The sequence below is a fragment of the Lichenostomus cassidix genome, chromosome 14 (assembly GCF_008360975.1).
Source record: "Lichenostomus cassidix isolate B80296 chromosome 14, HeHo_3.0, whole genome shotgun sequence".
NCBI lineage: Eukaryota > Metazoa > Chordata > Aves > Passeriformes > Meliphagidae > Lichenostomus > Lichenostomus cassidix.
The window spans coordinates 589,171-613,183 of record NC_139495.1 but is presented as its reverse complement, the minus strand read 5'-3'; the positions used below and the strand labels follow the sequence as shown (position 1 = coordinate 613,183).

The window sequence follows — 24,013 nt, the reverse complement described above, 5'->3', positions numbered from 1 at the left end:
GGTCACTGCTCTGCCAGGGATCTCAGAGAAGTGCAGCTCCTGAGAACTCTCCAGGAACACCACACCACACACAAGGCACCATGGCAGTGCTGCAGCCTCTGCTCCATTTTCCATCCTTACCTCCCCCATTGCCTGAGGATCTATTATCCAGTGACACTTCCTTGGCTCCGGGCCTGGCAGTGCTGCTGTGACATGTCAGTGTTCCTTGGCTCTGAGGAAGAACTGTGCAGTGTTCAGAAATAACCCATTCCTGCCTCAGGAGGGTTAAAGCGAGGTTCCCATGCCGAGATGAACGGGGTGTACAGGAACAACGATGTGAATTTGCTGTTCAGCAGCAGGAGAGTCATCCCCCCTTTATTTTCCATCAGAAAAGTAGAAGCCTTTCACACAGAACTTGTTTTTACCAGCACTGATGAAATAAACAGTTACGAGCATGCAGGTCAGAGCCAAATCTCGGGGCAGGGTCCCCAGAGTGTCCTTCACACCCAAACACCACCACCGGGACCCACCCACAGTGTGAAACAGAACAGCTATCAACACAATGGTCTTAACTCTTTATTCCTGTTTTTTTTCTTGTTTTTAAAGGACAAAACATTCAGACAGCTTTAAATACAACATCCACGTGCCGCTTCCCAATGAAAGCCACAGTGGGACAGCATGTGCGCTCCCATCCATCCCTGCCGGCACCAGCCCAGTCCTGGTGTGGGACAGCTCCTGGGAAAACAAAACCCATGTGTTTAGCATTTCATCAAGCATTCAGAGGCACAGAAGTGGGCAGGACATGCTGAGCGCTGAACTCGGGCACAGAAGGAGCCCCCAGCTCTCTCCAAAGGCCACGGCTCCCACCCCAGCCCTGGACCCCAGGGAGTTGGTGGGGAGGCCTGGAGCTACACAGGAACAGGCAGGAATGTGGATCAGTGCTGCAGGCTGGCCTGAGGCCACCTCATTTCCCCTGCAGCCCTCCGTCACTCCTATAACCCTTTCCTGCCCATTTCCTTCCCGGCTGTGGCTGTGGGGGAGGAAACGACAGCAGCAGGGGCTGAGATGCCTCCACACGCCCTGCACAGGGCTGAGGGCTGGGGGAAGATGGGTGGCCATGGCCGAGACCAATTTGCCACCCACTACAGGCCCAGGGATGAGCTGAGTGCTCAATGTGGCAGGTGGGATGAGAGGAGAGGTCGCTGAGCCCCACATCCTCTCTCCAGCTGCAGGTGCCTCAGGAAAACACCTCCCACCCTCAGGAACACACACCCCACTCGCACCCACAGCCGCTGCCAGCTCCCTCCCAAGCTGCCGGGCTCCCGCCTGTGCCACACGTGTCACACATCACCCTGCCCTGCCCTGCCCCAGTGTGTGCCCAGGCACCCTCAGAGCACATCTGCACTCACCTCTGAGCAACTGCTTCACTCATAAATATCCTTCTTATCTGCAATGTAATCTACAATCTCCTGTGGGCACATCAACTTCTCTGCATCTCCATCAGGAATTTCAAATCCTGCAAGAAGGGGCACAGTTAGCCCAAAACCAATGGAAATGAGAGAAAGGCTGAGGAAGGGATGGCCGCTGGCCCAGAGGACAAGCAGGCAGGGGCTGCTGTGCCAGCCAGAGCTGATGCTGCATCACTGCACTGCCCAAAGTGACACTGCTTTGGACACAGAACACGGCAGGCGCAGCAGGAGCCAGTGCCCCTTGTGCCTTGTTAAAGCCACCAACGCCTTTCCAGGGTCCCCCAGCTACTGGTGTGTGGCAGGGGAATGTTCTTGGACCTCCAGTCAGCGCCCAAAGCCCCTCAGGCTGAGTCTGCTGTCAACAGGCTTGCATGGAGCCAACACTACGGCAGGGCACGAAGGCTCTTGCTGGTGGAACTGGTCAGGAACACCCCAGAAATGTCTGTTTTCTTTTTCAGAACTCCTGGCCACACTCACAGTTCACTCAGGGATTACAGACACACTGCCAGCAAAGGCTCTGGGAGTGAAAGATCCACCTCGGGCTTAGAGAGTGACCAAACTCCAGGGACATCTATGGCCCAAGGTGACATTTAGGCACCTACTCCAGAATTCATGTGCTTTAGAGGGAAGCATGAAAAAGTCCAACAGAAAGTAAAAAGAAATTTGGAATATAAACTGATAAGGAAAAAACACTTTTCTCCAGTAAGATTAAGGACTGAGGATGAAAACAATTCTGGTGAGGAAAAGCAGCCTGGACTGTCTGGGACTGTTGATCTGCAAAGCCAACTTTAGCACTCACTGCTCCCCTCTCCCTCTGCCCGGATGGTGCCCTGGGCGGTGGGAGAGAAGAATTCCTGCTTCCCAAGGCCTGAGCCCGGGAGCAAAGGGACAGGGCACGATCCCGGCCCAGCTCCGTGCTGGCTGTTTCTCCCAGCCCCACACGGCACAGGCCAGCGGCACCGCTGCTCCCAGCCCCGCCGCCCCCGGCGCCGTTACCGAACTCGTCCTCCATGGCCATGATGATCTCCACTTGGTCCAGACTGTCCAGGCCCAGGTCCTTCATGAAGTGGGACTCGGCTGTGAGCTGGGGAGGACACGGCGGTCAGCGGCACCGGGGCGGCCGCTCCCGTCACACCGGAGCCCGCGGCCCTCCCGCCTGCCCCCCGCCCCGCTCACCTTGTCGGGGTCGATCTTGTCGTAGAGCTTGAGCACGTACAGCACCCGGTCCTTGATGTCGGCCAAGGTCAGCGGCGGCAGCTCGGAGTAGCGGCGGCAGGGCGGCACGGCCACGCGGGGCAGCCGGAGCAGCGCGGGCAGAGCGGGGCGGCCCGGCACGGCGGGCGCGGCGGGCGGGAGGCGGCGGAGGGAGCGGAGCGGAGCGGGGCGGGCGGGCAGCGGCAGCAGGCGGCGGGCGCAGGACGAGAGGACACGGGCCGCCATGGTCGCTGTCCCGGCGGGCGCCGCGCGGGCGGGAGGGGCGGCTGCAGCGACCCCTGCCGGTGGGCGGCCGCGCAGCACCCCGGGCCGCGACCCCGGAGCGCGGGGTCGGGCTGGACGCGCCGCGGTGTGCGGTCAGATGTCCGGTCAGGTGTGCGGTCAGGTGTCCGGTCAGGTGTGCGGTCAGGTGTCCGGTCGGGTGTCCGGCGGCTCCGCACTCCTGGTCAGCGGGTCAGCCCCGGGCACACGGCACAGCAGCACGGCCAGGCTGGGCGGGAACGGCTCCGCTGAGGGACACTCTCCACCCTCTCTGGTCTCTGTTCCAGTGCTCGGTCACTGCTCAGGGAAGTAGTTCTACCTCATTGTCCAGGTGGAACTTTCTGGGCACCACTTTCTGCCCAAAGCCTCTTGTCCCATTGCCCAGCATCACCGAGAAGAGCCTGGCCTATCTTCCTGGCACCCCCTTTATTTATTTATACACAGTGATGAGGCCTCTCTCAGCTGTGTGTCCTCTCAATGCTGAGCAGCCTCAGCTCTCTCAGCCTTTCCTCATCAAGAAGATGATCCAGTCCCTTCATCTCCAACCTCTGCTGGACTCGCTGCAGGTCCCACCTGTCCTGAGGAGCCCAGAGCTGGACACAACACTGTACATGTGCTTCACAGGGCTGAGGAGAGGAAGGATCCCCTCTCTGACCTGCTGGAAATGCTCTTCCTGGTGCACCCTAGGACACCATTGTCCTCCCAGGACACACTGCTGGTCAGGGACAGCTTGGTGTCCATGAAGACCCCCAGGGCCTTCTCCACAGCCCCCCAGCAGCCCCCCAGTGCAGCAGCAGCAGCAGCAGCAGCAGCAGCAGCAGCAGCAGCAGCAGCAGCAGCAGACACGGGCTCGTTCCAAAGGCAACATGTTTAATGGCATCTCACACACGCGGCACACACAGCCCCACTGGTGACAAGGATCCTCAGCCCCACCTCCGTCAGGCGGCTCCCGGCTGGGCTGGCCGGTACCGGTACAGGTGGACAGTCCCGTCATGGCGCCCGGCCAGCAGCCCAGCCCCGCCGGCAGCCCAGCGGGCGAGTGCCCAGTGCCCCCCAGGGCCCGGGGGCAGCACGGCATCACACCTGCACCGCAGGAGATCCCACACGGCCACGGCGCCTGATGTCAGCACAGCAGTTCCCACGGTGTCCCACACGTCACCCTCCAGGTACCTGCGGGGACACAGCAGTCAGCAGGGGATGTGCAAAAACAGCATGACAGCGTTTGTTCAATTAGCTCAGGGTTCAGTTAAAGATTAATAGCAACTTCAGGCAGGCTACAGTCTGGGCTGTGCCTCCAGTGCAGCCAGGAAGGGAGGAGAAAATCCTCCTGGAGACTCAGAATGTACTTGAAAAAGATGTACTCTTAAACAAAGGGTACTCCTGAAAAAAACGCTTGGAGCAACCTAGTCCAGTGGAAGGTGTCCCTGCCCAGAGCAGGGGGTGGGACTGGATGGTCTTTAAGGTCTCTTCCAACCCAAACCATTCTGTGATTCTATGACTGTTCAGTAAGATCTTGGTCCACTGCTATTCCCACACATCTATCACATTTCCTGTGTAAGGATGAGCCTTAAACCCGAGGCTGAACCTGCTGACGCCTCAAAACACAGGGCACGGGAAGGAAAAGGCCATGTGGCTGCAGCCAGCTGCTCTACACAAACAAACCTGGCAGCATGGAGTGCCACAGCCGCAGGCAGTGCCAGGGGTTCAGCCCAGGAATCCAGGGATGCACCCCACTGGTCCCTGGGGGGACAAAGGCAGAGGCCCAAGCCCAGCCCCGTGTCCCTGCAGTGACGGGGCAAGGGGTCAGCGCACAGCCTGGTGTGGGAAGCGGGGAGGAAGCAGCCCACACCCCCAGCCCCCCAGCCTGCGCACCAGACACGCGGCAGGGCCGGATGCAGCCCCTTATCAGGGGGAGATGGAGACTGGATCCCTGCCAACGCTGCTCTGCTTGTCAGGGTTTCTCCCCACAGCCCCCCGAAGGAGCCAGCCCAGCCCAGCCGAGCCCCAGGGACTTGCCTGCCTGCATGGCCAGGGGGGAGGCAGGAGAACATCACCCCTGTGCTCCTGCCTGTGCGGGGGTTGAAGGCCACCACACGGAACACGGGGCTTCCACAGGACTCACTCTCTTTGGCATGAGGATGACTTAAAACAACAAACAGAAGGCCCTGATACGGAGAGGGAAAATACATCACTAAAACAACACCACGAGGAGAAAAATCCAAATAATTTTCCAAAAATTAACTACTATGCTCTCTCTAACAACAGCCCCATGAACAGTGAAGAAAACAGAAATAGTTTACTTTCCTTATCAAATTATATAGAAGCCAAAGCAGCTGCTGGCTGATAAGGGCTGATGCGTCACAGCTGAGTGACAGCTCAGTGACCTGAGGGATTTATGCATTTATCTTTCTGTTTAAAAAAGCTAAAGCTGCCAAAGGATGAGGTGACACGCCAAAAACCAAAAGAAGTAAAATTTCTGGGCCACATTTTAATGCCTACAAGCTTAAAATGTAACGAGAATTCCATGGAAAGCAGCACAGCTGAAAACAGTATGAAAATATCCTGGGATGGATAATCTGAGGAAGACTCCAAAGAATCAGACTCAAGGCACCATTAGTGGACAAGACATTTTTGTCCCAAAAAGTTACATGCTCACTGAAAACAATCAAATCCTTGATAAACCACAAAAATCCATCAGGAACCACAGCACAGGTAGAAGCAAGTGGGGAAAGATGATTAGTATGAATGTTGGTTTTACAAAGTTCATTCCCTCGGGCATGTATGTCCTAAGGAACCACTTCATGGCAGGTTTCTAACACTGGCAGCACCCATGTGTGACATGGAAGAGACTTGCCCAGCACCAAGTCTGGGCAACAGCACTTATGCTTCCCACACACAGGATGCTGCAGCTTTGGAATGCACTTGGATGCATCATTCTCACTTTATTAGCACCCTGCAGAAAGCCAGGAGTTAAACTAGCCAGCAAGCGTTATTTATTCCTCCTGGTAACCTATTTACCCTTGAATTATTTGCAGTGTATTGAAGCAGAGCTGATAGTTCAGCTCTCTCTAGAAACGTCAATCCTTTATGTCCCCAGCCCAGTCAGTGCAGCCCAAGCATGAACTGTGAATTTTGTGTACATACAGAGTCAGAATATGCTCGATGGCAGATGGAAGCTGGGTAGGAATAACCAACGTTCATCTTTCTCAGGAGCTGACCTGTTTTCAGATTCCTGCAGTTGGCGAAAACACAAATTCTGACACATTTCCACCCTCTAATCACAGTTACATCACTATGCAGGACGGACATGGGTTTGGTTCCACATTAACCAAACTAAGCCAATAGACAGGAAGGGTGTAATGAGGATGATACAAGAGCAATGGAATGACAGCAGCACAATTCATTCCCTGTCTGAGTGTGCTGCCACAGTGCAGGCCCTCTGACAATCACCATTTCACAGCAGATCAGCAGCCAGCCAGCACTCCTGTGTACAGCACCCCTGTACAACCCTGCAGCTGCTGCTACTGCCCTCCAACCCCTAAATCGTGTATGGCACAGGAAACTCTCACCAAACCACAACGCTGTTCCCTGCAGTGGTGCCCACCAAGGCCTCTCTCATCCCTTCTACTTCAGCAAAAGCTGTAACAGTCTCTTCGGGGGGCATCAGAGTCTGCCTGTCGTTGCTCCTGAAGGGAGACCAGCACATAGAAAAGCAGATAAAGCAACAAGTGTGTGTTCTGGAAGAGGAACATGACACTGTTCTACATCTGAGGCGTTTCCTCACTTTTATCCCAGCCACCACACTGAGACCACCCCCCAGCAGCATCCCCAAACTCACCCCCCTGTCTCTGAGAGCAACACCATCTCCACTTGCTGCTCCTGCATGGTCCTGCTGCTGCTCACCAGCCTCCGGTCCTTTAGCCCAACAACTGCTTTTATATTCCCAGTTTTCACTAGGGAGTGCTTGAATGAGTCAGTCTCAGAAGAATAAAGTAAGAGCCTAAATCAAGACACAAACACACGCCATGACAGGAGGAAGCCCCATTCAAATATGCAGTAACATATACAGATCAGCCTATGTTGAATCAGTCTGCCACTTCTGAGGTGAATAAACAGGTTTTTACAGTTGATTTTTAGAAATCCCTTCCAGATTTTCCAACTGTCAAAGCAACTAAGAAAGTGCCACATTAATAAAAAGATAATTTCAACCACTACTCACAAGGAGTTGAGCTGCTACTACTGAAGGTGCAAAGCACTAGTAAGAAATAAATACAAAACCTTATTTCTCCAATCTCCAGCTCTCCTAGTGCTACACACACGAGGTTACAGGCATCCAGCAGAGGAACAATCTGGATTACAGGAATCTGGGACAACAAAACAAGTATTCAGTGTCACTCACAGTGTCCCTTTGACTTTATTTTCATTTTCTAGAGCGTTTCAAGTAAAATGATGGGGAGCACAACTCATTTTCAGGCCCCTCTCAAGAAGCACACTTAAGTGAACAGCTGAACTCTCTGCTGTTTGCCTAATTAAACAATCTCAGTTGATACAAGAGACAAAAAAGTGTCTCCAGGGACTGTAAGGGGAAAAAGCACAAGTGAAGTGCAGTCACCATTCTGTGCATGAAGTATCAAATTCCAGTAGATAACACGCAACCATACAAGCTCCAAGCTCCTTCTGTCATTGGGACTAACACATGGGGCAAGCAAATTGCCCTTAATTCTAGAAGTAAGGACTGTGTTCATACCTCTCCCAGGTGCCAGGTGTAGACCTTTCCCCAGCAGTTGGGTGCCACAGGTTCCCACAGGGACACAGTGCTCTCGGAGGCAGTGACCACACGCAGCTCCCTGCAGCCAGCTGCTTCCCACCACACCGTGCTCACATCCACAGCACATGAACACGAGGAATCCTGCCCAAAACAAAACCAACCAGAGCTGGTTTTACTCTGACAGACAACATTACCTGTTGCATTTTTGTTAAACTTGGTCTTGCAGAGCTGCTGTTGCCACAGTAACAATTCCCTGCTGCTCTCCCACCTTTATCTCTGACACAAGCTGCAAGCTCTCTTCTCTGGGGCCATCCGTCAGTACTGGAGTCGACTGTTCTGTTACACTTTTTTTCTGCATGAACAAGGTAAAGAATGAGGATAATTTAACTTTGAAATTACATTCAGCACCTGCAAGAACAAGGCAGAAGTGTTGCACGCTCTCTGTCACTCTCATGTAGATACTGCATGCCACTGCTGGAGAGCTATGGTCCATGCAGGACTAGCACGCAAAGAGAACTTTTCCCTGAAGTCAGACGACACTCTGAAAAAGGGGATTTGCCCACAAAACCACTGGCTTAGTACCCCTGGCAAAGAGCCCAGCTTGTTACCTGTTCAGGTGAAGCTCTGCAGGATCCCTGCTCTTTGTTCTCTAACGGCTGATGCTTCTCCAAGGACACAGTCTCATCAGATTTATTCTCAGGACCTCTTTCAGCTGCTAAAGAAAATGTTGTACCTTGCTCCTCCTGATTTCTGGCAGCCCCTGCAGCACAGCTGCTGGGATGCAGTGGCACAGCAGGGTCTCTGTGTGCCACATTCCCCAGGACTAGGGCAGCTGCTTCTCTGGGGGAAGCTGGGGTCGCTTGCCAGGCAGGTACAGAAGGTGTGCCAGGGAAGACCTCACTGTGCACTGAAGGCAAAACACCTGGGGTTGCACCCACAGCAGGGAAAACAGATGAGGAAATCTGAGACTCAGGGTGGGTGGGAGCCTCAGCTAAGACAGTACCCATGGGAGTAAACAGCAATTCATGCGCTGAAAGGTCCTTCTTGGAAGTTGGGATTTCCACACAAGGGAGTTCAGGCAATCCAGTTTTGGAAGGCAAAATTAAATTACTTCTGAGACTTTTTTCTTTTGGATTCATTTGTGCATCTGGTGTGTCCTCTGGAGCCACACCATCCCCAGACATAGGCAGAACAAAATCCTCCAAGTCATTCACAGGGGAAGATTTCAATTTCTCCAGTTTCAGTACTCCAAATTCCTCATTTGGTAAGTGGAAGTCCCTGATGCCCAGCTTGGGGATCAGCCACTGGAGGCTGCGGAAGGAGAAGAGGGAGCCACAGGTGTCAGGGTCCACAGCAGGGAGGCCAAGGGCAGCAGGGCCCTGTGAATCCATGCGACAGTTGCGTCCTCTGCTGCTGTCATCTAAACACAAGAATACAAGAGAGAACATCACACCATAAAATAACCAGCAACTTGCCTTTTCAGAATCTCTCATGAAGGGTGTCACTCCTATCTATTAAAAAAATCAAAAGCCATATTCATCTTAACACAAAAATGTGGGACTTGTCTGGAAAGACACTGCACTCGCAGTTACTATGTATCTGTATCAAGCCTTCAGCTCAAAGATCACCACCAAAGCCTGACAGATATGCCTGAGTGCTTGGTCAGGTTGGTTTATTGGTTTTCTCCCAACACTTTCTCTTTTCACAACATTCACAGACCCTCAGAAAGGAGAAAATAATCATTAGCATGCAGACTCAATTGGAGGAACAGACGGACATCCATTTTCTGGAAAACCAGCACTAGTGTTCACAACCCTTACTCCAACAGCAAGGGCAGCTCATTAAGTTCTCAGCCCTGCTTCCCCTCTGTTCATTCCGTGCAGAAGTTTCTGGAATTGTTCAAGGAACATGGGCATCACAACGATCTAATTTAAAAAAAAAAAATCTCTTTTAAAAAATATAATAGTTAACCCCCATTGTATTTTCTTGCATAAACACAGCAGGGTGTGAACAGCAGGGCCTGTACACACAAATATGTTCCCCTGCCTCGGGGAATGGGGCATTTTGGGGATATTATATGTGAGAAAGTACCTGTGGAGCCTCTCTGGGCCTTGTGTCTCGCAGAGCAGCGCAGGGAGCGGCGCACAGGGACACTGACCCCGGAGAGCTGCTCAGCCCCGCAGGCTCCTCGCTGCCTCTTCACACGCTCCGCTGGATGTTTATCACCCTGACACACAGGAGAGCTGGCTGCCACATCTCCCACATGGCTGGCAAACATTTCACTCCCTGGGCTGGGAGAATCGCTGCTGTGAAGTGGATTTTGAACCTGCTCTAACAGGGTCTGTTGGCGTTTGTCTGGCACTTGGCTCCTGCCCACAGGAGGATCACAACCTGCTGGCTGTGTAGCTCCAGTCACTCCTGTCCCTACAGACTCCAGTGCTGCAGCACCAGACAATCTCCTCTCATCTGAGGAAGACCTTTCAAGGTTAGCATCACAGTTTTCTTTCTCACGCTGGTTTTCATTTGACAGCAGAGCACTGCTTTCATTGGCCATTATGGGATCCTGACTCTCTATAAGCTCCTGTGACGCTGCATGCATGGAGGCCTTGCGGGCAGACTTTCTTCTTCCCTTCTGTTTCCTCTGGGATCGTCTCTGCTCTTGCCTTGTGCTAGTGATGCTTTTCTGAGAAATGGATCCAAGTGAAGTGCTGCTGCTGCTGCTGGTGGATGCAGGAAGAGATTTCTGAGGACTACTTGAGTTTGCTGGATCATTTTGTGCCCCAAGAAAAGGAAATGGCACAACCCCTGACTCCAAATCACCATCGGCTCTCTCTTGGGAGGGCTGATTGGGGTTTGCATCTTTCTGCTTGCATTTACTCCGCTGACCTTTCTTGCTCCTGCCCAGCTGGCTGAGGATTACAGCATCCAGGTCCACCTTCCTCTGGCAATTCGACATGCGGCGAGTTGTCCGGACGTAGTACTCGACGGGAAAGAGCAGCCCTTCAACCACTGTGCAAGAGCTCAGCGTGCCTTCAGGAGCCATCACCTCGTCAGGAGGAGAAAGTCTTGACTGAATTTCAAGCTGTTGATTCTCCAACAGTTCTTCAGCATTGTCCAGAGCATGATCTGCAGGACAGGGATTTAAGACATTACTGTCACCTTGATGTCCTTCATGGTTTTTGCTCTCCTTGGTTATGGTGTTACTTCTGCTGTCAGGCAATATTTCATTTTTTGACATTAAATCCAGGAGCCCAGGTAATTCTCCCTGATCTTCACACAAATTCTCACTGTCTGGTTGTTTTATTATACTGGGCGAATCTTCTCCTCCATCATCTCTGGGATCATGTAAAGTGGAGTCACTATGCTGTGAACATGGTTCAAGTCTTCCAGGTGTGGCCACAGTCCCTGAGGACTCAGGCTGCCAGATGTCCTTGCTGTCCCTCAGCACATGTGGGGACAGCTCAGGCTCTCCTGCAGTGACACTGCCCTCAAACACATCCTGTACAACCCCTGATGCTGTGTCAGGAGTGAAACTATTTCCTTTCCCCTGCACAAGCACTACCCCAGATGCTCTTTGAGTGGGTTCCTCAGTGTGTGAGAGGCTGCTGCGCCTGAACACTGGCGACTGAAGCTCCTCTGCACTGGAAATTCGATTTTTCACCACTTCTCCAGTGCTGATTAGATGCACATCATGCACCAATTCCCTTCCCTTTGATTCCAGAGCCTTTGCCCGTCTCCGCAGCTTCATCACTCCTCTGGAGGTTTGGGGCGTTCTCTCCTCAGGGACAGGCCTGACGATCCCACAGCATGGCTTTTCCTGGCTGGCCTGAATGCTTTCTGCCCGGGAGCTGTCCTGTGGGCTAACCTCATCACTACAAAGTTCTGGAACATGCTTAACTGTGACAGATGTTGTCTTCTCGGTGTCAGGATCAGAGCAGGTTTTAGTCTGTAACTGACAGGGATCACCTCTGTCAGCACTAGGAGATGTGTCATGTCTAGAACCTGGGGGAAAAAATGTTACACGAGTAAAGTACTCCTAAAGTTCTGTCTGAGACAAAACATCATGTGGTAGAATTTAGGCTTTGTTAGGAGGAAAAGATGGGGATCTTACAGTCTGGATTGGAGCACTGCAGACCTGGTGAGGAGGGAAGCAGAGCAGATGTTACTGCAGACCACAGCTCAGCCCAGGATAAGGGCCGTGTGAGGGCGTGGGGGCAGCCGATGTGGCCGCAGTGGCCACAGAGGGGACAGTGGGGCTCGGAGTGAGGGTCAGCAGGGCCGGGTCCATCCTCGGCAGGACAGTCCACAGGGGCACTAAGGGGCAACAGTGGCTGCCGAGTCCCTGGGCGCTCCCACCGCCCTGTCCTGACGGGAGGCCTGCCTGCCGGTTCCTACCTGCGGGATCCCGTTCCCAGCGGCTCCCGCCTGGGGAATCCCCTTCTCGCCGTCTCCCACCTGAGGGGCTCCGCTCCCGCCGGCCGTGGCTCCTGGCTCTCTCGGCTCGCCGCGCCCGCTGCGGACACACAAGACCCGGCGGGGCTGGGACCGGCTCGCGGTGCCCCGGTGCCCCCGGCCCGGCCCGGCCCGGCCCGGCCCGGCCCGCTCACCCGCAGCCGGATGACGGTCTCGCTGTACTCCCGCCTCAGCAGCGCCAGCTTCTCCCGCAGCTGCAAGAGACACCCGTCGGGAAGGGACCGGGATGGGACCGGCCCCGGCCCCGGCCCCGGCGCCCCGCCCGGCCCCGCACCTTCTCCTTGTCGGCGCCGCTCAGAGCCGCCGCTGCCGCCGGAGCCTCCATGGCAACCGGGGCGCGCGGGGCCGGGGCGCGGGTGGAAGTGACGCGCCGGAAGCCGAGCGGCGCGGGCGGGGCCGGGCGGAGCGGCCATGGAGCTCAGCGAGATGCTCTACAACAAGTCCGAGTACATCGAGACGGTGCGGGGGCGCGGCGAGCCGGGCTCGGGGTGGGGAGGGCGGCCGGGGGCCGAGCCGGGCTCACCGCCGCGTTGCGGGGGCGGCGGGGCAAGGGACACCCGCCGTAACGCGCCCGTTCTCCCCGCAGGCCTCCGGCAACAAGGTGAGCCGGCAGTCCGTGCTGTGCGGCAGCCAGAACATCGTCCTCAACGGCAAGGTGAGCGCCGGGCGGCGGCTGCCGTGTTCCTGCCCGGTCCCCCGTGCCCTGTCCGTGGTACCCAGCGCTGCTCTCCCGCAGCATCCCTGACCTTGCCCTGCCGCGAGCAGCCCGTGCTGCTCCCATCCGCAACAACACGATTCTATTGTGTGCCTGAGCCTGGCTCTGTGCTGCCCGCTGGCATGACAGGAGCACAACTGGTGGTTCCAATCTCCTGTACTTTTGCTTTGTTGTCACTTTTCTTTTGATTGAAAGAATCGTCTCTAAGGTAATCTTGCTGGAGTGACCAGACCTCGGCATGAGTCTGTGTAATAACTGCTGCCGCGGGTAGCAAAGGGAGCTCTTTTATCTGTCTGTTCTGCAGACAATAGTTATGAACGACTGCATCATCCGCGGTGACCTGGCAAACGTGCGGGTCGGACGGCACTGCGTGGTGAAGAGCCGCAGCGTCATCAGACCACCCTTCAAGAAGTTCAGTAAAGGGTAAGAGGCCCCTTTCTTTGGGGAGATACTAAAAAATGTTAGCTTGACTGAGTCTTGTGTTCAGAGAACCCTGTTCCTTTTGCAGCAATTTGTAGAAATATGTCCCTCAAACCTGCTGAGCTGTGCCTTGAGGGTTGGTGTTCCTATTAGACTGTTGGATGGAAAGGCTGGGATAGATTAGAGTAGCTAAATGAAGAGCATGTTTCAGTTTTTCAGTGTTTAGTCACAGCATCTTCTTTCTCATTTGGGCCAACCTTTAGAGAGAAACCCTGTTACTGTTGTGTCTCCCTTAGCACCAGATCTACCTCTCTTAATCCGTCTGGGGACAGGAGACTCCACAGGCTGATTTTGGGTCTAGCAGTGTCTAGTTTGATTATTGGAAACAAACAAATACCTCTCCTGTTGCAGGGTGGCTTTCTTCCCTCTCCACATTGGTGACCATGTCTTCATAGAAGAGGACTGTGTTGTCAATGCAGCCCAGATTGGCTCCTATGTGCACATAGGCAAGAACTGTGTCATTGTGAGTGCCATTTCTGTATTTTCTGTAAACTCCTGGGTGCTGCTGAGGCCTTGTGACAACAGCTGAGAGGTGTCTCCACCAGGTGGTTGGAGCAGCCTCACTCTGCTGTTCCTTCCTTCTCTGCAGGAAGCTGAGCTTTCGGATTTACTTTTCTGAGAACAATGGTTCAGCTGCTGCTGGCTGGAAAATCCATCCCAGCAGTGTTGTCCCTGTGGCTAACAGGACTGCCCAGGGAAGGCAGCCTGGCCACAGAGTACGAGTGGAATTGTGTTTTTGTGTAAATAACACCAAATAGTCAAGGCTGCTGTGTGCTGAGGTAGAGAAGGCCTTGCTGGTACTTCTTGAGTCGGGTTTTGGATGTCAATTTGTACATTGACATGTTAATATGCAGCTGCCTGTACCTGTGCTAGGTGAAAGCAAGCAGACATTTTTCCTCAAAATGCAAAGTTAATTCTGTTGGGAGGAGCATTCAGTCAGGGTAAAGATTTATTCCTGTGATCCCTTATACAGAATGTGTTTTGAGCAATTATTCTTGAAATTTAGGTAACATCAGAAATAAGTTCTTGTGGTTATAGCGTTGTAAATATAAACCTTTCCTGTTCTCTGTTTTAGGGACGTAGATGTGTTTTGAAAGACTGCTGCAAAATCTTGGACAACACAGTACTCCCTCCTGAAACTGTAGTCCCACCTTTTACTGTCTTCTCGGGCTGCCCAGGTGTGTTCCCTCTATCTTCCCTTGCACAGAAGTGCAGATAACATGGATATTCTTATTTTAAATGAGATTGCTATAGCAAAGATGTCTATTAGCTTTTAGTGCCTAAAAATAAAGGTAACAGGCACTTGTTGCAATGAAAAGTAACAGTTTTAACTTGTGAAACTCACTGTTTTAGTGCATGGTACATAGGTACACGATGACTGGTGGCCATATTGTTGTTTTTTTTCCAGGCCTCTTCTCTGGGGAGCTTCCAGAATGCACCCAGGAACTCATGATTGACGTTACCAAGAGCTATTACCAGAAGTTCTTGCCACTCACTCAGGTCTAGTAGCCCATTTCCAGTGTTTCAGGCACACAGGAGCATTCTGGGGGTGGGGAGAGGGGTGTTGTCCAGCGTGGCCAGAGCCCTGCACTCTCCTGAGCATTTCTGTGAGTGTGCCTCAGCACCACTGGCCTGGCCAAGCAGTCCCTGATGAAAGTTGCTGTGTCCTGTTCAAACTTTGTGTGTTCATCCAGTGTACTCCATTCCACGTTGTCCGAATTGTGCCACTGAATGTTCTGGAGCTGGGAAAGCTGAAACATCTGCCTTGGGGCAGCAGCTGGGGACCGAGACAGAGCTGACACGTGCTCTGCAGCCTCAGCCTGTCTGCTCAGTTCTGTCCTAGCCCAAAGCTAGGTTTAGGTTTATTAGGAGCAGTCTCCACCCCAGCAGGGCTGTTCAGGTGTGCTCTGGACACTTAGCAGGATTCATCAGACCCAGGCCTTTCCTTTGTCACAATATTTGCCGCTCCATGGGCCTGTGTGCTGAGGTGTGTGGTCTCTTCCCTTCGTCCCTGAGATTCTCTCCAGGGCTTCCTCATCCTGTTATTGGCTTTAGGAGTTTTGGCTGACACTGACACCTGTCTTTCTGTGCCTGACAGGATGTTTCTTAGCTTTTAGCTCCTGAAGCAGACTGACATCAGTCCTGTGCTCTTAGCCCACAGGGCTAGTGTTCTTGGGCTCAGTGCCACTTCCTGAATAGCACAGACCTTAAAGAGCCAAAGGCCTTTGGAAAGAGGATTGCCCTGTCACAGAATTCAGTGCAGGGTGATTAAATGTGAGAGAATGTTGAAATTGTGCCCATTTATTATCCAGTGTCTATATTCGCAGAAAGCTCTTTGGTGCTTTTCTGCATTATGAATCTTAAAAACGAGACTCAGACTTCTTAGAAAGAGTGAACATATCATTTTGGACACGTAGTAGAGCAGGAATAGTTCTTGGTGAGAGCAGCTCTGAAAGTTGGAGGCATCTGATGCTTGTGTACCTGACTGACAACTGGCTGCACACAAGTGTGCCTGCTCTGTTTGTGCTCTATTAAAGCTTAGCATACTCCTGCTCTAGGTTTTAAACGGGGCCTCCTGCATGTTGTAGTGTAGCAGCTGGGCCCAGGACACATATTAGGTGTGTGGCTGTGGATGAGCAGCCCTGGAGCCTCAGCTGATCTATGTAGCAAATGCTGATACGCCTTAATAGCAAAGAGCTGTACAAGTACTAACGTGTGTAGTAGCTGCTGTTAATCACATGTAAAACCACTGACTGGTTTGTATTTTTACTGTTCATAAATTAAAGCCTCTTCAGTTGTTCAAGTGATTCACTGTGACTCTTCAAATTAAACTTGAGACTAGATTGAGGTTCCTGCTGTGCCTGGGCATGAGCCACAGTCCCTTGTTCTGTGACTGCTGCAGGCTATTCCGGCTGCCCTGTGCATTAGAAAAGTGCAGTACAGTGTGAAGCAGCTGCTTTCTCCCTCTGGAGAGGCATCCTCTGTTACAGACCTGACTAGTTTCGGGCTTCTTGTGAGATTTCCTGCAAGTCAGATGTTCAGAGCACTGCTTTGCTGTCGGGTGTCTCTGGCAGTGTCTGGCAGGAGTGGGGTGTCTGTGCTGTGTTGCTGTGTTGTCACCTCAAAGTTTCAACACCACATTGTGCATTTCACTGGGATCGCTTGATCAGCAGCTGGCAGGGAGAGGAGTGGGAGAAGGGATATGAGTTTGGGAGTGGGTTGGCAGCTGGAAAAGACTGATGAATTTCCACAATCACCTGAGAGCAGAGCTGTAGTGCACAAAGAGATACGTCACTGCAATTACATTTTTCTTGGCCTCCTCTTCCTTCTAGCAGTCTGAGCTCACTCATCTGCCTTAATTAAAACCTCTTTTGTTGTCTCTATTAAGGTGGCCTCTGCCAGGGCCTAAACTTCACTACTGAAGATCCCAAACACCCAGCATTGCTAACATTCCTTACATTGGCCACTTTCTCCTCCTGCCTCTGAAGCGTTTCTCTGACCTGGGCTCACCTCTCCGCCTCTGCCAGCTCTGGGAAGATGGAGTGTCAGTGGGCTGCAGCTTGGGGAGTCCCAGCTCTGCTGGCAGCCTTCCGTCCAGCATGGTGCAGTAAAACGACTCACAGGAGGCTGTGCCTGTAGCCAGAGGAGCTGCAGGAGTGGGGAAGCGTATCCCACAGGGAGGGGAATGCCTTTTCAGGAATCTTGTACAAACACTGAGCACTTCCACCCCCAAGCTGCTGTGTTGCTTCATTGATCGCCTGTGTGCTTTGCTCGCCATTGCTGTGACCAGGATGGGCAGGGTGTGCTGCTGGATTTTGAGGGTGTTCAGAGTCCCTGGGAACACACACGTCCCTCCCTGTGCCGCTGGGCCACCTGCTGATGGCTCAGTGTGAGGAGCCGAGGGGGCCTGCGAGGGGCTGTGTGGGAAGGTCTCAGTCACCAGGTGAGGGGGGCAGTGCCTGCTTTGTGGGGAGCAGAATCTCCCGAGGTGATCCAACTCCATGGCGGGAATGACATCTGAGCTGTGGCTGTGGTGACCTGCAGAGCTCCTGGCTCTCTCTGTGCTCTGCAGGACACCCTGGCAGCTGTTCTCCTGTGCCCGTGGGTGAGGCCCAGCTGGGGACATTGGCTCAATCCACTGGGCCAGCACATGGCAAAAGCACGGTATATGCTGGCCAGGAGCATCTGTTCTTTATTAGCCAGGTTTGAAAGAAACTGCTTCTGCTGGTAGGGAAGGGAGGCCAAACCATGCAGTCCCTGCCCTCAGCCCATGGGGCCGTGCATGCCAGGAGGCAGAGAGCAGGGGCCTGGGATGAGGCACTGCTGCTGGTTGTGTGCAAATTTGGGTTATTTTTCATTGGTGATGGAGTGAAGGGATGGGAACATCCCGTGACCACTTGTCTTGGCAAGTGGGGCCCAGGAGCCAGCACGGGGGAGCCTGGGCTGGGGATCCTGGGGCAAGGGGGTCAGTGGGCACTGTGTCCGTGGGGTGAGGGGGAGACCAGGCAGTGAGGTCAGGGACAGCCCCACAGAATCGCCACACTGTCACCCGAGGGGCAGCAGGACTGGGGGGCGTCTGTGGAATAAAAACCAGCCCAAACACCGGGTTCTTGGGTACCCGGGGGAATCCCGCTGACAACCGGCAGGACACGGGAGCTGCGGGGAGCGGACGGTGCTGCCGCAGCCCCTCTCCCGGGACAATCCACGCCCGGTGCAAGCCGCGAGGGAACGTCCCTCACGGAGCGCCTCGTGCCCGCGCGCGGGAGTGTCTCGGGGCCGGCGGGAGCGCGCGCGGCCACAACCAACGGCCGGCGGCGCAGGCGCACCCGCGCGCGCTGTGTGGGAGTGTCCGAGCGCGCCAGGCCCCGCCCCGCCGGCGCGTGCTCCCCGCAGCTCCCATGGTGCCCCGCGCGCCGCGTGGATTTTAAATCGTGCGGCCAATGGGGAGCGGCCGCGCGCGGTAACGGCCCCGGCGCCGCCTTTGAATCGCAGCGCACCGAGCGGGCTGCGCTCTGCCCCGCCGCTCTGCCCCGCCGCTCACCGGCACCCCGGCACCGCCGCTGCTTCCGCACAGAGACACCGGCACCCGCCGGTGCTGCTTCGGTACAGAGACCCGCGACCCGCCGGTGCTCCGGTACAGGGACTCGCCGCTCCCCCGGCAGCGGCACCGCACGGACACGGCATGAGCGCGGCGGGCGGGAAGGCGACGCGGCCGGTGGGGCTGGCGGAGCCGCCCCGCGCGGAGGCTGCCCGGGCGGCGGCGGCGGCGGCGGGGAAGGAGGTGCCCAAGGTGCTCGTGGATCCGCGCACCCGGCGCAGCTTCGTGCGCGGGCGGTTCCTGGGCAAGGGCGGCTTCGCGCGGTGCTACGAGCTGGCCGAGGCCGAGAGCCGGGAGGTGTTCGCGGGGAAGGTGGTGCCCAAGTCGCTGCTGGTGAAGCCGCATCAGAAAGAGAAGATGTCCATGGAGATCGCCATCCACCGCAGCCTCTCCCACCGCCACGTCGTCGGCTTCCAGGGCTTCTTCGAGGACGACGACTTTGTCTACGTCGTGCTGGAGCTGTGCCGCCGCAGGGTGAGGGGCCGGGGGGAGGTGTCGGTGTGCCCCGGGTGCTGACTGTCCCCTTCCCCGCGTCCCGCCCCCCTGCCCCGGTACTGACCGACTGTCCCCCGCAGTCTCTGCTGGAGCTGCACAAGCGGCGGAAGGCGCTGAGCGAGCCCGAGGTGCGGTACTACCTGCGCCAGACCATCCTGGGCTGCCAGTACCTGCACAGCCACCGCGTCATCCACCGCGACCTCAAGCTGGGCAACCTCTTCCTCAGCGACGACATGGAGGTGAAGATCGGTAAGTGGCAGGGACCCCACCCCAGCCCAGGGACCAGCCAGCCGGGGCATCTCGGTCATACCCCTCTCCCTGTCTCTCCAGGTGACTTTGGCCTGGCCACCAAGGTAGAGTATGATGGGGAGCGCAAGAAGACCCTGTGTGGCACCCCGAACTACATTGCCCCAGAAGTGCTGGGCAAGAAGGGGCACAGCTTCGAGGTGGACATCTGGTCCATTGGCTGCATCATGTGAGTCAAATTCCCTTTGAGAGGCCATGGGGATGGGCAATCCCTGTGGTTCTGGTCTCCTTGACCCCTCTGAGCTTCAATGTGAGCCAAAGCTCCACATCACTGTCATCACAGCTCCTGGCTGAGTCTTGTTGCCAGGCAGCTCCCGACCTTCCCTGTGCTCCCATATACTGTGTCCACAGGCTGGTTGCTCACACAGTGTGGTTGTCTTGAGGCATTCCCAAAAGCTCACCCTTCCTAACTGAAACTTCCCTGCAGGGTGCTAGATCCCAGCCTCCCTTTCCAGGGGACAGGAGCTGGGCATGCTACACATAACTGTTGGTGTGTTTAATGCTAAGTGTGTTCCCTCTGCTAGGAAAGCCCCTGGGTGTGCTTAGAACAGGGTTGCTTCTGCACACAGTCTGAGTCTCTTGCAAAACTGACACCCTTTTGTCTGGGAATGCCCAGGTACACTCTGCTGGTGGGGAAACCGCCTTTTGAGACTTCATGTCTGAAGGATACGTACATCCGGATCAAGAAGAATGAGTATACCATTCCCAAGGTATCTGTTCAGCTCACAGTGGTGCTGGGTCAGCCTCCTGCTGCAGCCCCTGTGTCTGGCACTCCGTGGGCTCTCACATAACAGGGCTGTCATTGCTGGGAGGGGCTGCTTCAGGCTGGGGTGGAGCAAACCTTGTGTGGAGCCAGCAGCTCCCCACTGCCTGACCCAGCAAAAATCTGAGCTGGGCTGTTGGTGTGTGGGGGTGAATGGGCATGGGCAAGTCCATGGGGTCTGGGTCCAGCTCATCCCACTGCTGGTGAGTTGGTCTTGCTCAGGTCAGTTGACTTGAGCTTTGTGTCAGGCTCAAGTCAGGCTTTGGGCACTGTTAGGAGCCAGTTCTCTGTGCTACCCAATTCTGCTTCCCCAGCCTTGTGTCCTGCTTGCCTGATGCAACACTGGACCTCTGCTCCAAGTTGAGCTTCCCTGGGCTGTAAATCCCCTTCATTTGTCATTAGTGCACACTGTCCCCTAAGCTGTCTCTAAACTCCATCTGTCCCTCAGCACATCAACCCCGTGGCTGCAAACCTCATCCAGAAGATGCTGAGGTCTGACCCTGCCACACGCCCAACCATCGACGAGCTGCTGAACGACGAGTTCTTCACCTCGGGGTATCTGCCCACCCGCCTGCCCACCAGCTGCCTCACCATTGCTCCCCGATTCTCCCTGGCTCCCAGCAGCATGGAGCTCGGTGGGAGGAAGCCTCTGACTGCCCTCAACAAAGGTGAGTGGGTGCCCAGGTGAGGCTGAGCTGCAGCACTGCACAGAGAGCCTACCTGGCCTCCAGCAGCATCTACAACCTGCAGTGTGCTTCCATCACATCATCTCCTGATCCTTATGGAAACTCAGAGCATTTTGGGGATGAGGGTGTTGTCCTTGCTCTGCCCAGGCAGGGAGGAAGTACTGCATTCACTTCAGCTCTGTAATGGGCACAAACTGATGCTTGAGAAGTTCCACCAGAACATGAGGAAGAACTTCTTTCCTGTGCAGTGCCCAAGCACTGAACAGATTGCCCAGAGAGGGTGTGTGGAGTCTTCCTCACTGGAGATATTCCAGAACCCTCTGGACATGTCCTGTGCTCTGGACTTCACCTGCTGGAGCAGGGAAGTGCCCGTCATGCCCCACCATGCTCCCTTCCAACATGATCCATTCTGCGTGTAAAATGTTGCCTACACCTGGGGTTGGGTGTAAGTCTGGAAACCTCTTCCTGGTCACATCTCCGCACTCTTTTCTCTCTGGCCCAGGAGCAGACAGCCCTGCACAGGAGAACTTGCCAGACAAGGAGGAAGCGCCGGGGCTGCGGGAGCTGGGAGATGCTGTCAGCTGCCACTTGGCTGACATGTTACAGCAGCTGACTGCAGTCAATGCAGCCAAGCCCTCTGACAGAGCACCAGTGAGAGAAGGTGAGCCTGGGGCAGCCCACAGACCCTGGGGTGCACGGGCTGTAGGAAATGTCTCCTAACAAATTTCTTTCTTCCTGCAGAAGAAGCTGAGGACCCAGCCTGCATTCCCATCTTCTGGGTTAGCAAATGGGTGGACTACTCGGATAAATATGGACTCGGTAAATACTGGGGATGACAATGCTTCAGGCTTTCCTGGTGTCTGAAGGGGCTGGGAGAAGCCTGGATTTGGGCATTTCCTAGGTCTGGGTTTTTAATCACCATATTCCAGTGTGTGTGTGTCCAAGACCACTGCCAGGAATCTTACCAAGTACCCAGGGAATCCAGAGCAGTGATCACTGACCATCAGCCCTGGCCACTTTAAGGTGGACAATGGTTACCTGTGCATGAGGTAACCAAGCTCCTCCCCAGCCTGCACAGGGACCCACGGTGGCAGCTGAGGCTGTTTCTGCAGCAGGTGATGCAATAAGGGAGATGACAAATCCACAGGTGGAAAAGTGCCACCCAGACCTTCTCAAAGAGGAGACCTGGCAGAGACTTGGTGGGGTGGCTGTCAGGGAATCCCTGCGTGATAAACCATCCGCCTTGGTACTTCCCAGGGCCTGTGGTCCCCTGAGTTTGGAGGCCTCATGGGGGTCCCTTCTGGGCAGGTTACCAGCTCTGTGACAACAGCGTTGGGGTTCTCTTCAATGACTCCACTCGTCTCATCATGTACAACGATGGGGACAACCTGCAGTACATTGAGCAGAACAGCACCGAGTCCTACTTCACTGTGAGGTCCTACCCGACTGCCCTCAACAAGAAGGTCAGTCCTGGGGACAGGAGCCTTGGCTGGGGGATGGTGAGACTCTTGCCAGCCTTGGGCTTTGGTGGGAGGGTGGGCTCCAGGGAGAAACATAAGTGGAGGTCACTGGCACTGCAGGCTTCCTCTAGCTGGTGACACATGGTCCCACAGACAGACACTAGCAACTCTAATTGCTATCTGAGGCTCGTTTATGAGCAGTTTCACAGAAATAAGTGCTCATGTGACTTGCACATACTGAAATGTTCAGCAAAGTGAGTCTGACGTGGCACAGTCAGAGTTAACTTTGAGGATTTGCACAAACTTGTGCAGTGACACCTCAAGCTCTGAAAGACATTAAGAGGCTCCTCTGGGACTGTGATGGCAGCCCCTGTGCTCCCCCCATGCCTTGGGGTCACCCTTGGCCCCTCACAGCCTGTCCCCTCTACAGATAACACTACTGAAGTACTTCCGGAACTACATGAGTGAGCACTTGCTGAAGGCAGGGGCCAACATCACGCCACGGGAAGGGGATGAGCTGGCCCGTCTGCCCTACCTGTACACCTGGTTCCGGACCCGCAGTGCCATCATCCTGCACCTCAGCAATGGCACCGTGCAGATCAACTTCTTCCAGGTAAGGCTCTTCCCAGCGTGGCTCTGACTGCACATGGCTCTGCTCAGAAGGTGACAGGAGGGGGTGACCTGGGCCAAGGCTTTGCCCAGGGCACCGAACACTGTCTGTGCTGCTTTCTGAGGGCCCCAGACACTCCTTGCTCGTGAGGGGCCATGTCCTTGAGCAGCAGGTTGGCTGCTGTGGCTGGGTGCAGCTGTGTCGAGCTGGCTGTTCCCCCTAGCTGCACTCTGAAGGAATTCTGCAGAGGCACCTCATCACCACACTCTGGGTGCTGCTGAGATGGCTCAGCCAGAGGAAATGCAGCCCTGAGGAGCACAGTGCTCAGTGACTCTGTGTTCTCTCCCCCCAGGACCACACCAAGATCATCCTGTGCCCTCTCATGGCTGCTGTCACATACATAGATGAGAAACGGGACTTCCGCACGTACAAGCTGAGCCTGATCGAGGAGCACGGCTGCTGCCGGGAGCTGGCCAGCCGCCTCCGCTACGCGCGCACCATGGTGGAGAAGCTGCTCAGCTCCAAGTCTGGCACAGGCCGGATGAAATCTTCTTCTTAGACCTTGTTCTTGATGTTCTGGACTCAACATCTGTGCCAAAATGCCCAGCTTTGGAGGGAGAGGGCTGGGAGCTTCCCTCCCCTGGCCCAGCTGGGGTCCCACTCCTGGGGATGGGCTCTTTGCCACAAGGAAGACCCTGCTGCTGTGGGAACTGTTGTTCACTCTGACTGGTGCCCAAAGGTTTCTTGTTTCCCGCTCCTAACAGAGTCTATTTTTCAATTCCCTACCTAGTCTGTTTTTCTAATTCCCCAAAGCCAAAAGCCTGACTCCACACCAGCCCCTTAGTGTGCTCTTGAGAGAGCAGCACTGTCACCTCAGGTGTCTGTACATGGCTGTGCCTGTGCTCTGGGCTTCGTTTCCTCTTGTAGAAGCTCAGGTAACGTATTGAACAAGCCTGGGGTGAGATGGAGCAATTGGCCTTTTAATACTGAAACTACATCCAACCTCAACTTTTGTATATTACATAACTTGAATAAAGATTGTTTAACACAGCATTCTGTTTTCACTTCTCTTTGCTTTGCTGAGGGAGGCAGCAGCATCTCTGGCTTCCCCTCTGATGAATGAGGCATTCTCTTACCCTTACTGACAGCCCTGAGCTGGGCTTGCCTCTTGCTTGGCTCCAGGTAACAGGGAAACTGGCAGCAGGTGATGGAAGCCTTGATGGTTGTTTTGGAAG

General features: G+C 54.8%; 4 protein-coding genes and 1 long non-coding RNA gene across 11 annotated transcripts; 3 read left to right on the top strand and 2 right to left on the bottom strand.

Moving 5' to 3' along the window:
- Positions 1–542: 542 nt before the first annotated feature.
- On the bottom strand, positions 543–2,928 carry NDUFAB1 (NADH:ubiquinone oxidoreductase subunit AB1). Its single transcript, XM_085074225.1, has 4 exons — positions 2,625–2,928; positions 2,445–2,532; positions 1,389–1,495; positions 543–714 (listed from the first exon to the last, which is right to left on the bottom strand). The coding sequence occupies exons 1-3, from the start codon at positions 2,886–2,888 to the stop codon at positions 1,404–1,406; spliced, it is 444 nt and encodes a 147-aa protein (XP_084930351.1). The 5' UTR covers positions 2,889–2,928; the 3' UTR covers positions 543–714; positions 1,389–1,403.
- A 688-nt stretch (positions 2,929–3,616) lies between these two features.
- Positions 3,617–4,097, top strand: LOC146430538 (uncharacterized). Its single transcript, XR_014855029.1, has 2 exons — positions 3,617–3,709; positions 3,749–4,097. It is a non-coding gene; the product is annotated as an uncharacterized LOC146430538 (long non-coding RNA).
- On the bottom strand, positions 3,775–12,578 carry PALB2 (partner and localizer of BRCA2). Of its 7 annotated transcripts, XM_085074219.1 has the most exons (14): positions 12,440–12,542; positions 12,300–12,359; positions 12,088–12,205; positions 11,804–11,827; positions 9,784–11,694; positions 8,301–9,112; positions 7,961–8,044; positions 7,672–7,833; positions 7,203–7,288; positions 6,763–6,924; positions 6,494–6,610; positions 6,069–6,156; positions 4,941–5,089; positions 3,775–4,094 (listed from the first exon to the last, which is right to left on the bottom strand). In XM_085074219.1, exons 1-14 carry the CDS (start codon positions 12,488–12,490, stop codon positions 3,863–3,865), a joined length of 4,056 nt encoding a protein of 1,351 aa, XP_084930345.1. In that variant the 5' UTR covers positions 12,491–12,542; the 3' UTR covers positions 3,775–3,862. The 7 variants fall into 7 exon arrangements, 6 of the variants coding, with proteins under 6 accessions (XP_084930345.1, XP_084930343.1, XP_084930349.1 ...); XM_085074217.1 differs by having other exon boundaries at positions 12,300–12,578; XM_085074223.1 differs by lacking the exon at positions 11,804–11,827 and having other exon boundaries at positions 9,784–11,708; positions 12,051–12,205.
- DCTN5 (dynactin subunit 5) lies at positions 12,521–17,093 on the top strand. The gene is made up of 7 exons (XM_085074224.1): positions 12,521–12,624; positions 12,752–12,820; positions 13,185–13,303; positions 13,712–13,823; positions 14,436–14,538; positions 14,769–14,860; positions 16,749–17,093. The coding sequence occupies exons 1-7, from the start codon at positions 12,577–12,579 to the stop codon at positions 16,767–16,769; spliced, it is 564 nt and encodes a 187-aa protein (XP_084930350.1). The 5' UTR covers positions 12,521–12,576; the 3' UTR covers positions 16,770–17,093.
- A 1,338-nt stretch (positions 17,094–18,431) lies between these two features.
- Positions 18,432–23,831, top strand: PLK1 (polo like kinase 1). The gene is made up of 10 exons (XM_085074243.1): positions 18,432–18,932; positions 19,034–19,202; positions 19,284–19,428; positions 19,876–19,969; positions 20,471–20,690; positions 21,211–21,369; positions 21,450–21,527; positions 22,017–22,171; positions 22,599–22,781; positions 23,131–23,831. The coding sequence occupies exons 1-10, from the start codon at positions 18,543–18,545 to the stop codon at positions 23,335–23,337; spliced, it is 1,800 nt and encodes a 599-aa protein (XP_084930369.1). The 5' UTR covers positions 18,432–18,542; the 3' UTR covers positions 23,338–23,831.
- Positions 23,832–24,013: the final 182 nt, after the last annotated feature.

Coding starts and splice junctions, on each gene's coding strand:
- DCTN5 (XM_085074224.1), top strand. CDS start 12,577: ATGGAGCTCAGCGAGATGCTCTACAACAAGTCCGAGTACATCGAGACG. Junction 12,625..12,751: donor AGTCCGAGTACATCGAGACG/GTGCGGGGGCGC, acceptor TTCTCCCCGCAG/GCCTCCGGCAACAAGGTGAG. Junction 12,821..13,184: donor ACATCGTCCTCAACGGCAAG/GTGAGCGCCGGG, acceptor TCTGTTCTGCAG/ACAATAGTTATGAACGACTG.
- PLK1 (XM_085074243.1), top strand. CDS start 18,543: ATGAGCGCGGCGGGCGGGAAGGCGACGCGGCCGGTGGGGCTGGCGGAG. Junction 19,429..19,875: donor TGGTCCATTGGCTGCATCAT/GTGAGTCAAATT, acceptor GGGAATGCCCAG/GTACACTCTGCTGGTGGGGA. Junction 19,970..20,470: donor ATGAGTATACCATTCCCAAG/GTATCTGTTCAG, acceptor TCTGTCCCTCAG/CACATCAACCCCGTGGCTGC.
- NDUFAB1 (XM_085074225.1), bottom strand. CDS start 2,888: ATGGCGGCCCGTGTCCTCTCGTCCTGCGCCCGCCGCCTGCTGCCGCTG. Junction 2,533..2,624: donor ACAAGATCGACCCCGACAAG/GTGAGCGGGGCG, acceptor TGTCCTCCCCAG/CTCACAGCCGAGTCCCACTT. Junction 1,496..2,444: donor GGCCATGGAGGACGAGTTCG/GTAACGGCGCCG, acceptor CCCTTCTTGCAG/GATTTGAAATTCCTGATGGA.
- PALB2 (XM_085074217.1), bottom strand. CDS start 12,578: ATGGCCGCTCCGCCCGGCCCCGCCCGCGCCGCTCGGCTTCCGGCGCGT. Junction 11,828..12,087: donor CTGGGAACGGGATCCCGCAG/GTAGGAACCGGC, acceptor CCTCCTCACCAG/GTCTGCAGTGCTCCAATCCA. Junction 7,834..7,960: donor AGCTTGTGTCAGAGATAAAG/GTGGGAGAGCAG, acceptor TGTTTTGGGCAG/GATTCCTCGTGTTCATGTGC.